Source organism: Trifolium pratense, linkage group LG4, assembly GCF_020283565.1.
Source record: "Trifolium pratense cultivar HEN17-A07 linkage group LG4, ARS_RC_1.1, whole genome shotgun sequence".
Classification (NCBI taxonomy): domain Eukaryota; kingdom Viridiplantae; phylum Streptophyta; class Magnoliopsida; order Fabales; family Fabaceae; genus Trifolium; species Trifolium pratense.
Window position 1 is genome coordinate 19,281,855 of NC_060062.1, and position 18,225 is coordinate 19,300,079.

An 18,225-nucleotide genomic window follows, 5' to 3' on the forward strand; every position below is an offset into this window, starting at 1 on the left:
GTTCAGTAAGAAAGTCATCCAAATACATCCAAACCAAATGCGGTTTTTGCGGTTTTCGGTTTGGTTTGGTTCGATTTGCGGTTTTACTTTTGGATTGGTTCGGATACGATCACCCCTACTTTTGATATATTAGATACTATCACACAAAAATGAAACTTTTCGTCTTGGGTCAAACCTGGGGATATGAAGCTGCTATTGCTGTGTGGGATGTGTGTGGATGTTGTGGTAGCTTCCGATGAGAGTGGAAACCATACAAAGGTGGTGAATGATGTGCTTGCATCACCTTATAATAGCAAGAAACGTTATATAATACTCATTAAAAAAATGGTTTACATTGAGCATGTTATGATCAATGGTAGCTAGTTATACCTCACGATAATCAGAGATGGTATGGATGTCATTGTCATATTCAGTGACTTAAGTCGTGGGAAATCATCAAACAGTGACACTATTGTCAAACTCTAACATCTTTGTCTTCTACCTGTGGGGAATTTTGGGTTACCAAGACAGTTTATGTGCGAACATCAAACGACAATTCTATAAGAACTGCAAAATCAGTGACTCTCTAGACTTCATATTTGGGTATGCAGTTGCCGTGTTTTAGGATTTAGAATACTGGTAAAGAAAGGTTACCAAACCACTAGAACACCATCACATCTCAAGGAGGACCAATGAGCTCTAACAAACCATTTGTTTTATCATTTATGTTTTGTAACATCTCTGCCAATTTTGACCTTTTCCTCTTTGTTAACGCTACCCAAACATTTATCGGCATACCATAACATCCATACTCATGAAAGGGTGGTTAGGGTGGAATAGGGCTTCGATTGTTTTAAAACATTACAATATTTGAGTACAATAATCATGGAGCCGGAGTTGGACTGCAAAACCGCGTGAAGTTGTTAGGGTACTAGGTTTTGAATGATACCAGCTAGTCTAGTAACTTCACTGTGACCCATTTAATTTTGGGGTAATCGATGGTTACCTGCAACATGTGCACCATTCACCTATGGACTTGAAACTTAAAACACTACCATGGAATTAAAATATCTTATTTAAATTTTTGTTATGTCAAAAAAAATTGTCACTACTTAATACCATGAAATCACAAAGAAAAATTACATCATAATTCAAGAGCAGCTCCTCGATAACACGTGACAAACAAGTATTCTTTACTCTACCTTTACAAGTTGCACCACCTGGGCTCACGAGTAGCTCCACCCTAGTGTTCATATTTTCAATGGCACTAAGTTGTTGGGTATTAAGTGTGTGCATGCATGCGAGCGTACATGCGTTTGTGTCTTATAAAAAAAATAAGGGAGATGGGCAAGCCCAACTATTAGCAAGTGTCAAGTGTGCTACATAGCAGGGCCTCCATTTTTCGGGGTCTCAACAAAATTTTATATGTTAATTAATAGGTCTCTAAAAAGTATGAAAAAAATTGATTCACAAAAATAAAATAAAAACTCAATTTTTTTAATCTCTCTTTTATTAAAAAATAATTTGAAAAGCCCAACTAAAATGGCTAGGCTTCAGAAAAAACATAAAGTGAAAAAAAAAATATGAAGATTTATTTGATCAGTTTACTTGAAAAACCGATATAAATGAGGTTTTATTTTTACATAGCTAAAAAGTATTTTGTTGTTATTGATTAGAATATGAATATTTTGTATGTTAGTTATAAAGATGACAATTTTTTATCTTATTAATATTATTTACAATTTAAATAAGGAGTCGGACCTCCAAATAGTCGGGACCAGCCCTGAAGATAGGTTTATATTTTGCATAGAACACTCAAAATCTCATGAACCACTCTACATCTCTTGAATTTAGAATGAGTCTTAATATCTTGGTGCTAACTTTTGATTAATTTGAAGGAACCTTTTCTATTATGCTTATTGCTTACTAAGTTTACACCCGCATGCAATGTGTGAGATTTGTAGTTTTTTTTAGGTTAAATTGTACTTTTAGCCCTCTAAGTTTAAAAAAGTTGTGATTTTGGCCCTCTATGTTTCAAAATAGCAGTTCTGACCCTTGTCTTTACCCCTTTTGCAAAAGGTCAATTTTGACCAAGTCAACGCTGATGTGGCAACTCACTTAAGTGACTCAGCTGCCACAGCAGCTCTTTTTTCAAATTAAAATAAAAAAATATAAAAAAAATTGACGTGGTATTTAATCATATGCTTTAATTATTTTTTTATTTTCTCTCATTGTTTACTATGTTGTCTCTGCGGCAGCCGAGAGCAAGTCTTTAAAGCATTGAAACAAAGGAGCTTATACGAGTCCTATTTAGGGATGGCAAAAAAACTCAAACCCGAGAGACCCACCCGAATTCAAACCCAAGTCAACGGGCGAAACCCGATTTGACTGGATTTGGGTTTGGGTTCGGGTGACACCCGATAATATGGGTGTGGGTTTGGTATCAGTCAAACCCACACCCGAAACTCATACACCCACCTGAAATATTTTATAATTACCTAATTACCCCCATAGTCTCCCTCAATTTCCTTGGAAGACCTTAAATTTTAGTTGTAATTTAATTTCTTGAAAGTCTATGTTGTAATTTCTTGAAAGTTTATGTTTGAATTTCCTTTAAAGACCTTAATTTTAGTTGTAATTTAATTCAAAGTCTATGTTGGAATTTAATTTCTTAAATTTGCAAATGATTTTCAAATGTGCTACGGGTTTGGGTTTGGGTGAAAAAAACCCGAACCCAACGGGTGTGGGCGTGAGTGTTGTTTTGTCACCCGAACATCTTTTGAGTTTGGGTTTGGGTGATGATTTCGGGTGTGGGTTTGGTAAGTGTCAAACCCGCACCCATGGGCGCCCGTTGTCATCCCTAGTCCTATTAAACCGGAAACACAACATTACCGCGTGGTTTGTGTTAGAGATGGAAATGGCCTATCATATCTAGAATATTTATAGGCATTTTGGCTTGTGTTTGGATTGCAATTCTAAAACTATTAATTACTGGAGCCATTTTGATCATATGCATCTAGAATATTTGTAGCATTTCTTTTAGTTTTAATTGGTTGGTAGTGCCTTAACAGAAATCATTATTGAAAATACAGTTTTGTTCTCAATTTCATAACCAAAGAACCAGTTTTGAACCTTTTTTTTTCAGTTCAGAAACAAAAAACGTGGTGCATCGAACAACATAATCTGTTCGTTTTGGGTTGAAATGAATCTCAAGTGGTTTGAATGAAAATAATTACAAAACCGGGTGTTTGATTCAATTTAGTTTTCCAGGCTGAATTCAGCCATGGTTGTAGTTTTGTGAACTACAAGTACTATTATCACATTAAATAAATCTCATAGTTTAGTTATTGTTCTCTTGTGTCTCAACGATGTCAACAGTTGCGGAAAAAATTGGAGAGAAGGACATGAGTGGAATAAGAGAAGATGAAAATATGTTGAAGCAGAAAATGAGATAGGTGATGAAGGTTGAGGTTGATTAAGGATTTGGGATCACTTAGGTTGAAGAAATGAAACACGTGACTTCTTACTCTCCTTTTTTTTTTTAATTATTAAATGAAAAAAAATTAATTATTAAATGAAAAAAAACTAATGTGGCCGCTGAGTCACTCAAGTGACTTGACACATCAGTGTTGGTTTGGTCAAAATTGACATTCTACAAAAGGGGTAAAGATAGGAGGTCAAAACTGTTATTTTGAAACATAGGGGGTCAAAATCACAATTTTCTAAAACTTGGAGAGCCAAAAGTGTAATTTAGCCTTTCTTTTAATATAATTTAACCTTTTCTATTATATTTCCGATGTAAATTGAAATGACTCTTTATAATTACACTAGAACTTTGACCCATGCGGTGCATGGGTCTAATTAGGTGTAATATGTAACAATAAAAAATAAAATACAAAAATTCTAAGAGCATTTTCAATAAGAGTAGTATAGGGAATTTCATGGACTAATTATTCTATATTTGTTTATGTGCTTATTTTATATTTTATATATTTTTTAAATAATTTTGGAACCCCGTCGTTTTGTTTACTTATTAAAAAAAAATGCTGATAACTAAAGGTTAAAAAATTGAAGATAATTAAAGGTTAAAAAAAAATTAAAGACATAATCAAGAACATAAACTTAAGTAGACATCCATAAATAAATAAAAATTGTGATTAATTCCGCCGTTCAAATTTATTGAAAACAGGGTTAACATATTAGGATTCCTAAATTCTTTCATAATTGAAGCACATGTTTTAGCGGTTGAAAGGTTTTATTGTAAGTAAGGGATGCAGGTTCGATGACAAATATGTATTTTTTTAATATAAAGCTGCAATAAAAAGAAAGAGAAAATGAGAGGGGAAAAAATTTGGTGTAGGGTTAGCTTATGTTAGCAAGCTTATAATATAAGAGATTATCGGTTTTTAATTGTTTAAATTGTGCAATGAAAATTGATGGTGCTTAATTGTCGTATGAAATCTTTCCTATGAAAGATGATGGAGCTTAACACTTTGTGGACATAATTTAAATCACAATTGGTCTGTTAGTGCATATTGTATCAATTGATCATCGGTTAATATTAAATCTGCAATGTTAAAATCAAAATAATGAATGTGATTAGTGACATGACTATGGTTGTGTTTGGTTGTATTGCAAAAAAAAAATTAATTTAGCAGAATTGAGTTTGATAATAACTTTCCAAATCTCACATGATAATTATTCTCTAAATTTATGATCCGGTAGAAAAAAAAATCATTGATCAGGAAAGACATAAAAATATTTCATGATGAATAATATAGTCAACAATAATTTTGATATGATATACTTTTAAAATTGATGATGCTTAGCAATTATTGCACATAATTTTAATCACAATTGATATACTTGCCATAATGGTTGGAAATATTGCTTTGCATTGAAGGGTTGCGGGTTCGAATCATAGTCAAGACAAAATTGTATTATTTTTTAATAAAAATTGCAAGATAAAATGGAGGGAAAACAGAGAAAATAAATTAGGGTTTAGAATTTGCTTGTGTATACAAACTTATAATATAAAAGATTAGAGAGCCAAAAGTGTAATTTAGCCTTTCTTTTAATATAATTTAACCTTTTCTATTATATTTCCGATGTAAATTGAAATGACTCTTTATAATTACACTAGAACTTTGACCCATGCGGTGCATGGGTCTAATTAGGTGTAATATGTAACAATAAAAAATAAAATACAAAAATTCTAAGAGCATTTTCAATAAGAGTAGTATAGGGAATTTCATGGACTAATTATTCTATATTTGTTTATGTGCTTATTTTATATTTTATATATTTTTTAAATAATTTTGGAACCCCGTCGTTTTGTTTACTTATTAAAAAAAAATGCTGATAACTAAAGGTTAAAAAATTGAAGATAATTAAAGGTTAAAAAAAATTAAAGACATAATCAAGAACATAAACTTAAGTAGACATCCATAAATAAATAAAAATTGTGATTAATTCCGCCGTTCAAATTTATTGAAAACAGGGTTAACATATTAGGATTCCTAAATTCTTTCATAATTGAAGCACATGTTTTAGCGGTTGAAAGGTTTTATTGTAAGTAAGGGATGCAGGTTCGATGACAAATATGTATTTTTTTAATATAAAGCTGCAATAAAAAGAAAGAGAAAATGAGAGGGGAAAAAATTTGGTGTAGGGTTAGCTTATGTTAGCAAGCTTATAATATAAGGGATTATCGGTTTTTAATTGTTTAAATTGTGCAATGAAAATTGATGGTGCTTAATTGTCGTATGAAATCTTTCCTATGAAAGATGATGGAGCTTAACACTTTGTGGACATAATTTAAATCACAATTGGTCTGTTAGTGCATATTGTATCAATTGATCATCGGTTAATATTAAATCTGCAATGTTAAAATCAAAATAATGAATGTGATTAGTGACATGACTATGGTTGTGTTTGGTTGTATTGCAAAAAAAAAATTAATTTAGCAGAATTGAGTTTGATAATAACTTTCCAAATCTCACATGATAATTATTCTCTAAATTTATGATCCGGTAGAAAAAAAAATCATTGATCAGGAAAGACATAAAAATATTTCATGATGAATAATATAGTCAACAATAATTTTGATATGATATACTTTTAAAATTGATGATGCTTAGCAATTATTGCACATAATTTTAATCACAATTGATATACTTGCCATAATGGTTGGAAATATTGCTTTGCATTGAAGGGTTGCGGGTTCGAATCATAGTCAAGACAAAATTGTATTATTTTTTAATAAAAATTGCAAGATAAAATGGAGGGAAAACAGAGAAAATAAATTAGGGTTTAGAATTTGCTTGTGTATACAAACTTATAATATAAAAGATTGCATCATAGTCAAATACCATTTCTTTTAGTGTTACACTTTAAATTGTTCCTACTAAAATTAAACTTAGAAGTAACGTGTGACATTTGTATTTTTTTTTTTGTCAAGTAATTTATTGGCGAGAAAATCTATCTTAAAGGTGAATAAGTGGAGTGTCCGAGTTTGAACTCGGACTCCTGCATATATAGTGCGATATCCCTACCAACTGAGATAATTTTACACGACAGACATTTGTATTTCCCTTTATTATAAGTTATTTAAAACATGTCTAGTAAATTTGGATGTAAATTGTAATTGCTCTTTGTAGTTTTATGGTTAAGCTATATTAATTTCATGGTTAGCAAGTCAAAATATAAAAATATTTAATTTCATGGGTTTTTTTTTGGTAAGGAATTTCATGGTTTGCTCGTAGTAATAACTAAGATTCTTTCAAAAAATAAAAAACAAAATAAATGATCATTTTGTAAAAATAAAAAAAGGAAAATAATTTCTTAAAAAAAGAAGGAAAATAATAAAAGGAAAAAATATACGATAATCATGAAAATCACAAAAATTAATTTTCCTTCCAAAAATTGTCTGGAGAAATAAATGAGTCTGGTTAAAACGAGTAACTAGTTATTTCCGTTGTCCCATCCAAAAGCTAACATTTGCAACGAACTCGATCCCGCTCACCAGTTAAACAACCAGAACACCTCTCAGATCGCCGACGGATCAAAATCAGAATCGGAAAATCCATCTTACCACTGATTTCATCATCGTTAACCTATGGAATCACAAGGTGATAACTAAATCACTTATCTCTTAATTCACGTTTCAATTTCAAACCAAATTAATTTAACCGTGCTTATTAATAATCACTTTTTGCTTATTAATCGCTTTTTCAGGTGGTTTAAGGGATACATCAGTTGTAGTCGTAACACTTGATTCCGACGAAGTATACATCATCGTGAGTCTCTGCACACGAACAGATACACAAGTTATATATGTAGATCCAACAACCGGTATTCTTCGCCACGAATCGAAACGAGGATATGATCTATTCAATTCTCAAAAAGAAGCTCACGAATTTGTTACGAATGGATCGCGAAGCGGTTGTAAGAGTAGAATTCTTGGTAGAGCTATATTAGGTTACGCTGCTTTGGGAAATTTCGCTTTTCTTCTTATTGCTACGAGGTTAATTGCTAGTATTCCGAATTTGCCTGGTGGTGGTTGTGTGTATACGGTGGGTGAGAGTCAGTGGATTAAGATTTCGTTGCAAAATGCGCAGTCGCAGGGGAAAGGTGAGGTGAAGAATATTTTGGAATTGACAGAGCTTGATATTGATGGGAAGCATTATTTTTGTGAGACTAGGGATATTACTCGCCCTTATCCTAGTCGAATGCCGGTTAATCAGCCTGATCCGGAGTTTGTTTGGAATGCTTGGTTTTCGAAACCCTTTGTTAATGTTGGGTTGCCTTCACATTGTGTTACTCTCTTGCAGGTTTTGTGATTTCTTCTTTTTACATTTCAATTTACATGCATATACATATAATGCATAGATAAGTGTACTTGCTTGCGGAGTTTCTTAAGTTCATTGTACTGGAGTTGTCAACTTGCTAATAAGCTCATCCAAACACAAGTAACATAATTAGGGCAGGGAATTATTTATTTAGGGCCCGTGAGTAGGCAGGGCAATAAAACCCATACCCACGGGTACCCACCCAAACCATACCCGCTTTGACGGGAAAATCCGAGTTGGCTGGGTTTGGGTTTGGGTTTGGGTTTTCCCCGATTTCAAAAGATGGGTTTGGGGCGGGTAATGGGTACATTGATATCCACCCCAAACCCGTCCCCGAACCCGCCCCGCTTATACTAAAAATTAGATTTCACCTCTTTTAAATTAGAAACGCTTAACCAATCTCTTAAATTACGTTCATATATTTATTTTTTATTTTAATTTGAGTATTAAACAAACCATTTTCTCTATTTTTTTTTTCTTTGTTTAAAAAAATATTGTTGAGAGAATATAATTTTGGACATTTAACTTTTTTTTTAATAAAAAAATACTAAAATATAATCTAAATTAATGTGGAATGAGGCGTAATGGAGATACCCGAAACCCGATGGGGAGACCCGATCCCCGTTGGGTATGGGTTTGGGGTTATCATTTTTATCCCCGATCGAATTTGGGATGGGTTTGGGGAAACCCGAACTTTATGGGTTTGGGGAGGGCAAAACCCGTCCCCGCCCCGCCCCATTGCCATGCCTGCCCGTGAGACTGTACGAGAGAGCTTATGAAAATAGCTTTATGCAAAGTTGACAACTTACTTCCGTAAGCTCTACGTGATGGTTTATGGCCCTGTTTGGATAAACAACTTATTTGCAGTTTATAAAATTAAATTAAATTGTTTTTGTATATGTTATAAGCTGTTTTCACAAGCTATCGCAGAGAACTTATGAAAATTAGTTGAAAAAAGCATATTAAAAATGTCATAAGCTGTTTTTCTAAATTTTTCCAAACAGTCTCACAAAACTTGTGCTAGTAAATAAGCTCAATTAAGCCAATTCAAACAGGCCCATATGTAAACGCCTTATAGCTTATATGGAAACAATTTGAATTTTTTTTATATGTTGTTATAGAAATAGCTTATACACAAGAAATTATATGATAAGTGCTTAATTAAGCTGTTTATCCAAAGAGGACCTTTTTCTCATTTACATTCTTGTTGCTGTTGCTAAATCTGTATATGATGATAATAGTATCATAGCTCTGAAAATGGACAAAAGAATTCACGTGCCTTATGGAAATTGGAAGGTTTAGGATATGGTGTTTGTTAGTTTTGTGTTGGTTTGTAATTTTGTTGCTTTGCTCTGCTATCCTTCTGTCTGACATTTTTGATGTACGAATAACCTCCTACTAGGTATTTTTTGATAAATTTTTTATAGCAATGTTGTACAAAAGATTATTCATATATAGCAATTAAGATGTGAAATTTACGTGTGTATTCTGTTGTCTCACTTGGTCTTGATGTGTAGGGGTTTGCAGAATGTCGAAGTTTTGGAAGTTCAGGTCAGCTAGAAGGTGTTGTTGCTCTTACAGCTCGTAGGAGCAGGTTACACCCTGGCACTCGATACTTGGCGAGGGGGCTAAATTCATGTTTCAGTACAGGTAAAGAAACCTATTATCAACTCTTGAGCTTAATCTCTTCATCTTATCGTTAATTGAGTAATTAACCTATAAAATTAGTAAATGTAGTCAGGGTAACACTAAGGAGATCATTTACCTTGACTTAGTCTTGTTTGATTATGATTTGCCAACACTTGGAACTTTAACAAGTGTTCAGATGTTCATTATGGTTTCAGTTGCTCTACTCCTTTTTGCTTCTTTGGATTTATACAAGAGTTTTCTTTTGCTGCCTACTGACATGCATTAACATCTTTCTTCATTTACCCGAATTGGGATAAGCCTATCAATCACTTAGTCCACTCTAATTCTTATTTGCTTCCTGGATCACTCTAATCACTTCACACTACCACCTGCTTCACTCTAATTCATTGTTACTATATTCTGTCTTTCTTTGATACTTTTAATAAATGTGTTCCCTTTGACAGGAAACGAAGTGGAATGCGAGCAACTCGTTTGGGTCCCTAAAAGAGCTGGTCAAAGTGTACCTTTTAACACATACGTGTGGCGAAGAGGAACAATTCCTATCTGGTGGGGTGCAGAACTGAAAATCACTGCTGCAGAAGCTGAAATTTATGTTTCAGATTGTGATCCTTATAAAGGAAGTGTGCAATATTATGAAAGACTGAGTAAGAGATACGATGCTCGGAATCTAAATATACGTGCTGGTGATAATTCAAATCGAAAAGCTTTGGTTCCTATTGTATGCATTAACTTGCTTCGAAATGGAGAAGGAAAGTCGGAGTGTATTTTGGTTCAACATTTTGAAGAGTCTTTAAACTTTATTAGATCAACTGGGAAGCTCCCCTATACTCGGGTCCATTTGATAAATTATGACTGGCATGCCAGTGTAAAATTAAAAGGTGAACAACAAACAATTGAAGGGTTGTGGAAACTTCTAAAAGCACCCACTATATCCATAGGCATATCTGAAGGAGATTACTTGCCTTCGCGACAACGGATAAATGATTGCAGAGGTGAAGTCATCTGCAATGATGATTTTGAAGGTGCATTCTGCTTAAGAACACATCAAAATGGGACCGTTCGTTTTAATTGTGCCGATTCTCTGGACAGGACCAATGCTGCTAGTTTTTTCGGTTGCCTCCAAGTCTTCACAGAGCAATGTAGACGGCTGGGAATATCACTTGATAGTGATATGGCACTTGGTTATCATTCAATGAATAATAACTATGGTGGATATGTTGCTCCACTGCCACCTGGATGGGAGAAGCGATCTGATGCGGTGACCGGAAAAACATATTTTATTGACCATAATACCAGAACAACCACATGGATGCATCCATGTCCTGATAAACCATGGAAGAGATTTGATATGGCATTTGAGGAGTTTAAGAGATCAACAATTCTGTCTCCTGTATCTCAACTAGCTGACCTTTTTCTACTTGCTGGTGATATTCATGCAACTCTTTACACCGGGTCTAAAGCAATGCACAGCCAAATACTTAACATATTCAACGAAGATTCAGGAAAGTTTAAACAGTTTTCTGCTGCACAGAATATGAAAATCACTCTGCAAAGACGATATAAGAATGCAATTGTGGATAGCTCTCGTCAAAAGCAGTTAGAAATGTTTCTCGGAATGAGGCTTTTCAAGCATCTTCCATCAATTTCTCTTCAACCTCTACATGTATGTGAGTTGTCAACTGTCAAAGTGATGGCTTTCTGTTTCTTTTTCATACATCAAGTGCCTAGCAATTGCAGTTTGATAATTTTCATGTTAGTTACTCAATCGTGTGTTCTTTCTCTTCTGACAACTCCTTAATTTATGTCACGTCTCTCTCTCTCTCTCTGTGTGTGTGTGTGTGTCTCTCTCTCTCTCTCTCTCTCTCTCTCTCATTTTTGTTCTTCATCTATGCTTCTTCAGGATTTCACCCCTAATTGTTGATTTGTAAAACCATTTAGTACATTAGAATTTTTAATTTTTTTTAGTTGGAACATTTAAAACCTGTGGTTTTCAATTGGAACAGTTGTCAATAACCGAGCTATCTGATTATCGTAGGTACCATCTCGGCCATCTGGTTTCTTTCTCAAGCCAGTTGCTAACTTATTTCCTATTTCTGGTAGTGAAGCTAGTCTTCTGAGTTTCAAGGGAAAAAATGTAGTCTGGGTATGTTCAATTGTTCTCTCATGATTGAGTTATTCTAATTTTTTTAAGTTTGGCGTATCTAATCTTACAAAATTGTATACCTTTCCCTTACACAGATTTCTCCACAGCCTGCCGATGTAGTTGAAATCTTTATATATCTTGGTGAGCCTTGCCATGTTTGTCAGCTTCTTCTCACAATATCCCATGGTGCAGATGATTCAACTTATCCATCAACAGTTGATGTACGGACAGGACGCCATTTAGACGGGCTTAAACTGGTTTTGGAGGTTTGTATTTGGCCTTCTCTGCTGTCTAATGCCTCGCAATATTCTTTGATGCTTTTTGTAATAGTATTGAAAGAGCTGGTCAGTTAATCATGCTAACTGAACAGGAAAAGAGTTTGTGCACATTTATGTTGTGTCAGACTGTCAGTTGTGAGCAAAACACAAATTTCTAAAGGAACAGTAAAAAATCAATTTTGATTTTCAATTATTATTTTGAATGTCTAGTGTTACTTTAAAGTTTAAACTGTATATGATTTCCTTAGAGTGATATCTATTTATGTGAAATCCAAATTTAAAAATTTAATAAGCCATTATTTGCATGGCCGTAGTGACAGGCTGTTTACAACTTTCTGTTATGGAGCTTATTTTCTGAATATGTCTGACATTTGTTGGCAGGGTGCTTCTATACCACAGTGTGCAAGTGGGACTAACCTATTAATACCCTTACCTGGGGCAATCAGTGCAGAAGATATGGCTATAACTGGAGCAAACTCTCGTCTCCATGCCCAAGATACACCACCCTTGTCATTACTGTATGATTTTGAGGAGCTTGAGGGAGAGTGGGATTTCCTTTCGCGTGTTGTGGCACTAACATTATATCCTACGGTATCTGGAAGAAAACCATTAACGCTGGGTGAGGTAGATATTTTAGAACATATCATATTGATGACAAGTCATGGCTTTACTAACTCCAGTGTTCTGTGGCATCTTAGATTTTCCTTGTGGACCGCATGAATTTAATGTGATTTTTTAATTTGCAAATAGAAAAGGCAACATGGTGCACAAATGGCACATAATTAGCTGAATAAACACACCGGTAATCAGTGTTTGAATTTCATTTCTTTGGATAACCTTTTTACTTACAAAAATGTTGAGAGTCCTACCTCAACTAGAGATATGATCTAAGTAGTGCTTATAAGGTCTTTGATAGTTGTTGAAGTATTGAAATTTTAGATAAAAGGAGGAGAGAAAATAATAAGAGCTCTGAATATTATTAATAATGACTGAATAGTAGCGTGATACAAAAGACTCAATAGTCAATACTAATCCCTAGGGATACATAGACTCAACTCTAAATCAAGAACAAATCATGACAATAGTAAGTAATATAAATTCTCTTGTGTGTGATATGAAGATATTACATTATCAAGATATTATAGAATATTTTCATACATCCAAACAAAAAATGTTCTTCTTTTACCCATGATGACATTGGTATATATGGCATGGACCACCTCAAAGTGAGATCCATTTGGAGGTTTCTAGATTATAACGTATGTTGTGGAAATCCATGATGAAATTAAAATTGTTGCCTCTTTCTCCCTGCCTGCCCCCTACAACGTGTGGTAAAATATCTTGTGCTTTCAAATTTAATAATAATGTTTTCTAGCCAAGTGGATTGTTGTTTGGGGTCGTTAAATTTGGTTATATGTTGATAATAAAAATGAAAAATTATTCCTTTTTGTAATGATTTATACTAGCATTTTTTTTTTCCGGCCTTATACAGAGCAGTTTTCCATTTAATGAACCATGAATATTTCTAAAATGTTTAGGTCGGAAAATCAATTTTTAAAATGTAAATTTTGGAACCAAATGTAGGCTACTTTCAGTATCCCTCCTCACTGCTTACCACAAGGCTAATGGTGGAATGCTTTATTACTTGCATACTTACTCTCTTCATCCATGTGCTGATTATTTCAATTGTTTCATTAATTTTTTCTTCTCTAATTATATTTTCTAGATAGGGATGTAACTTTTGTTTTAGTATAAATCTTTTATTTATGCTTACATGATGTTGCGGTTTGGCTATAGATTGAAATCCTTGGAGTTTCTGTTCCTTGGAGGGATGCATTTACCAATGAAGGCCCGGGTGCAAAATTAACCGATCATGTCAAGAAGTTCCAAGAGGAGCCTAATAATCCCTTTTTATCTGGTTCAGATATGAATCCATTTAATTCTTCATCCACTGAAAATGTGTCACCACCTAATCAAAAAGGAACTTCTCCGGACTTTTTTATTGACCTCCTGTCTGGGAATGACCCACTTCCACACCCACTTGCGCAGCCAGTTACTGAAAATTTTGCCCACAAGGAAAGTGACTCTCTTGATTTCTTGGACCAGAATGTTGAATATAATGGCCAAATTGATGGTAAAATTTCATCAGAAGATACAAAACATTCAGATACTATCACCGAACAATATTTAAAATGCCTGAAATCTCTTGCAGGGCCGAATCTGGTATGTTATTATTTTGTTGATGTAGCTCTGAGCCATTATAAAATTGTTTTTCCCATCCAATATGATCACCTCCTAAATTTTTTTATTAATTTTATTCATTCCCTGGAAAGGTTTTTTCCTCTTGATGAATATTTATGCAATATTCAATTATTATTGTTGTTGTTGAATGTTGATGGTTTTACCAAATATAGCTCATGACAAATATTATTCAAATGTATATGTTGCTGTCTTCTAGATCTTGGATATGGATGAACTGGTTAACAAGTGGTTACTCTATTATTTAACATGATTTCTTAGTTACCGTTCGGATGTTCCCTCAGGTTGGCTTGTGTTGTGTGACTACTTAGGGGTTACAACCCCCCCAGCCAAAATTTGTTTAACCTGAATATTAAGTTATTTTTAGGCTCTTAAAATAGATTTTGTAATTTTGTTTTAGTATCTTAGTTTAAATCTAATTCACGATATATATTTCCTATTTTTATAGCAAAGAAAGCTTGACTTCACTGAAGCCATGAAACTTGAAATAGAACGCCTAAAGTTGAATCTTTCTGCTGCTGAAAGAGATAAAGTCCTACTATCTGTTGGAATGGATCCTGCAACAATAAATCCTAATGCACTGCTTGATGAAGCTTACATGGGAAGATTATCTAAGGTTGCAAGCAATCTTGCCCTGCTTGGAGAAGCCTCTCTTGAAGATAAGCTTATTGCTGCAATTGGTCTTGGGACTGTTGATGATAATCCAATAGATTTCTGGAATATTATCAGAATTGGGGAAACCTGTTCAGGTGGTAAGTGTGAGGTGCGCGCTGAAATTAAAAAATCAGTTCATTCATCTAACATAGTGTCATCTGGTGAGGCTTCAGAGCCAGTATTCCTGTGTTCTCAATGTGAAAGGAAGGTTTGTAGAGTTTGCTGTGCTGGGAGAGGGGCACTTCTGCTTGGTGCATCAAGCCAAAGTGGCCCAGTTGACTTGCCTATAAACCGCTTATTAGCTCGGGATGGCATAATTTGTAAACGATGCTGCCAGGATATTGTGCTCGACACTCTGATTTTGGACTATGTGAGGGTTCTGATTAGCTTAAGAAGAAAAGACCGTGTGGAAAAGGCTGCCTACAATGCTTTGAAGCAAATCATTGGGTCGTCATGGGATTGTTTTCTGGAAAAAAATCAGGTCCCTGATAGACAGTCAGCTGGTAAAGCTTTGCAGCTGTTACTGAATGGATGTGAATCCCTGGCCGAGTTTCCTTTTGCCAGCTTTTTACACCCGGTATATATATTATTATTTAACTCAATATGTATTCTGATTTTAGGATATCCATCAATTTGTTTAATCCAGGAAATATGACATAAATAAAATCAGGCACGGATGGGTTTAGATGCCGATAATACTAACTATTTTGATTGGATGGTGATAGAAACCTGGTATTTTATTAGAAAAAAAAGAGATAAACCCTAATGACAAATGTAGGACACTGTAGAACTTTGAGGTATGGGTCTACAGTGTTCTACATTTGTATTTGCCACATTGGGTATGGGTCTATGACTTCTAGGAGGTCTAGTCCCATTTTTGCACCTTATATATATGTAAATATAAATAACCACTAACCATGTAATTGCAGGTTGAAACAGCAGCAAATTCAGCTCCATTTTTGTCATTGCTTACTCCATTTAATTATGGTTCACGGTTATCATATTGGAAAGCTCCATCTAGTGTGACCTCTGTTGAATTTGGAATTGTCCTAGGTAACATTTCTGATGTTAGTGGGGTTACATTGATAGTCAGCCCATGTGGCTACTCGATGGCTGATGCTCCAACTGTAAGTGACCATTTGTCATTTGCCTTATGCCCCTTTTTTATTGTTCATAAAATTTGGAAATAAGTTCTAGCATTGTGTTGGAACAGGTGCAAATTTGGGCAAGTAATAAAATACACAAGGAAGAAAGATCGTTAATGGGAAAATGGGATCTACAATCTATGATTAAAGGTTCCTCAGATTTATGTGGGCCAGAAAAGCCAGGAACAGAACATAAAGTGCCTAGACATGTGAAGTTTCTCTTCAAAAGTTCTATTCGGTGCCGCATAATTTGGATTAGTTTGCGCCTCCAGCGACCTGGTTCAAGTTCCATAAATATTGGAAGTGACTTCAATCTGCTATCTCTTGACGAGAACCCTTTTGCACAGGAAACTCGACGGGCTTCTTTTGGAGGATCTGCTGAAAGCGAATCCTGTCTTCATGCCAAGAGGATTTTGGTGTTTGGGAACCCCATTAGAAAGGAAACGGATGTTAATCTTAATTCATATCAAAGCCCTGACAAGTTAAACTTGACAGGGTTTATGGAAAGAACTCCACAGCTAAATAGATTCAAGGTAAACTCCATGCTATTTTGCTTAATCGTTTTTCGGTAACCATTTTGTTTTTAAAGTTATATCCATCTCAAAAACATATATCAACTTCTGAACTTTTTAGGTTCCAATTGAGGCTGAAAGATTGATGGACAATGATCTGGTCCTGGAGCAGTATCTGTCTCCTGCTTCTCCTCTGCTCGCTGGGTTTCGTCTAGATGTCTTTAGTGCAATCAAGCCTCGGGTTACCCATTCACCTTTGTCAGATGTACACAACCCACATTTTTCTTCAATTTTTGATGACAGATACATCAATCCAGCTGTATTATACTTACAAGTTTCTGTTCTCCAGGTATTTACTGAAACATTATCGTATTACTTCTGTCACATTTCTCTGACATGGTTATATCCATGGAGGTTCTCCTCCATCTGTTGCTAAGTTTTGGAAGAGCTCTTTTTCGTACCTATTTTCTTTGTTAGCCATAATCAGCTTGCTCTTTTTCACTCTGTTTTCAAAGATTTGTAAAGAAAACATTGGACACAGATCTTTGTTTCCATTTTATACTGTTTTCTGTACAAATCTTTGAAAACAGTGAAAACAAGGTGACGGTTTTGTAATAATCAGCGAAAACAGAAAACATTTTCTGAAATCAAATAGACCAGAGTGGCCAGGCTCTTCTAATTAGCATTTTTTAGTTAATGTTGTTGGATAAGTTCTTAGGTTGGGTTAGTTAACTGTAGTAGCACAAGTAGGAAGTATCTAAATGAAGATAATGTATGTGAGTTTGGTTTGTTGGTTAGTGAGTTGCGGGGGGTGAGATCAGGCTCTCAAATTCCTGGAGACTTGACTTATAAGCCGTTCCTGCTCTTCTTTACTTTGGGTTCTGTTGGTCCAGGGTAGGAGGAACAACATTAAATAAAATTTCCTTGTTTCTTTTAATCTCTACATTCTGAACCAGTGGATATCAATAATCTGACGTTTGGACTGATTTCAGGAAAACCATACCATGGTAATTATTGGCGAGTACCGATTACCAGAGGCCAGGGCTGGAACGCCAATGTACTTTGATTTTCCCAGACAGATACAAAGTCGCAGAATTTCATTCAAACTACTTGGAGATGTTGCCGCATTTACTGATGACCCATCAGAACAAGATGATTCTGGTACTAGAATTTCTCCATTGGCGGTAGGGCTATCTTTGTCCAATAGAATAAAGCTGTACTACTATGCCGATCCATACGACCTTGGTAAATGGGCTAGTCTTACAGCAGTTTAATCTTGTGTCAGTCCCAGCTTATTGGCATTAATTGATTATGTAAAGCTTTTTCAAATTTTTGTTGTATCATGGTATGTAAAATTCATTCATTGATGTAATAATATTATAGGATTATGCTGTTAGGAACATTAGCAATGTTATTTCTAGCCACTTTTGATTTAGCTTGGAAGTTGAGAGTTTCGTTTGAGGTTGAAGGTTCAATTTTATAAGTTTTAGTCTACCACGGAGGTGAATTTCATTTTTTTTTCCTCCACCCATTCTTCAATGTATTTGTTTCCCCTTTTTTATTTTATTTCCCAATATAGTACATGTACCCAAAATATAGTCACTGGTTGGAATGATTATACATTTTATGTATATGTTAATTAATTAATTTTGAGTTCTTGCTGGATAATATTATGGTATTGATTTGTATGAGCTCTTGTACATCTGGCAAATGAAAACAAACGGTGTGTTTCAATAAACAAAATCGTGAGCCATA

General features: G+C 34.6%; 1 protein-coding gene across 1 annotated transcript; it reads left to right on the top strand.

Annotated features, from left to right (window-relative positions):
* The first annotated feature begins 6,862 nt into the window (after positions 1–6,862).
* LOC123924258 (probable phosphoinositide phosphatase SAC9) lies at positions 6,863–18,138 on the top strand. Its single transcript, XM_045977096.1, has 13 exons — positions 6,863–7,109; positions 7,216–7,811; positions 9,347–9,479; positions 9,923–11,142; positions 11,515–11,622; positions 11,718–11,888; positions 12,282–12,524; positions 13,698–14,123; positions 14,608–15,390; positions 15,743–15,940; positions 16,027–16,491; positions 16,592–16,819; positions 17,463–18,138. The coding sequence occupies exons 1-13, from the start codon at positions 7,097–7,099 to the stop codon at positions 17,742–17,744; spliced, it is 4,866 nt and encodes a 1,621-aa protein (XP_045833052.1). The 5' UTR covers positions 6,863–7,096; the 3' UTR covers positions 17,745–18,138.
* Positions 18,139–18,225: the final 87 nt, after the last annotated feature.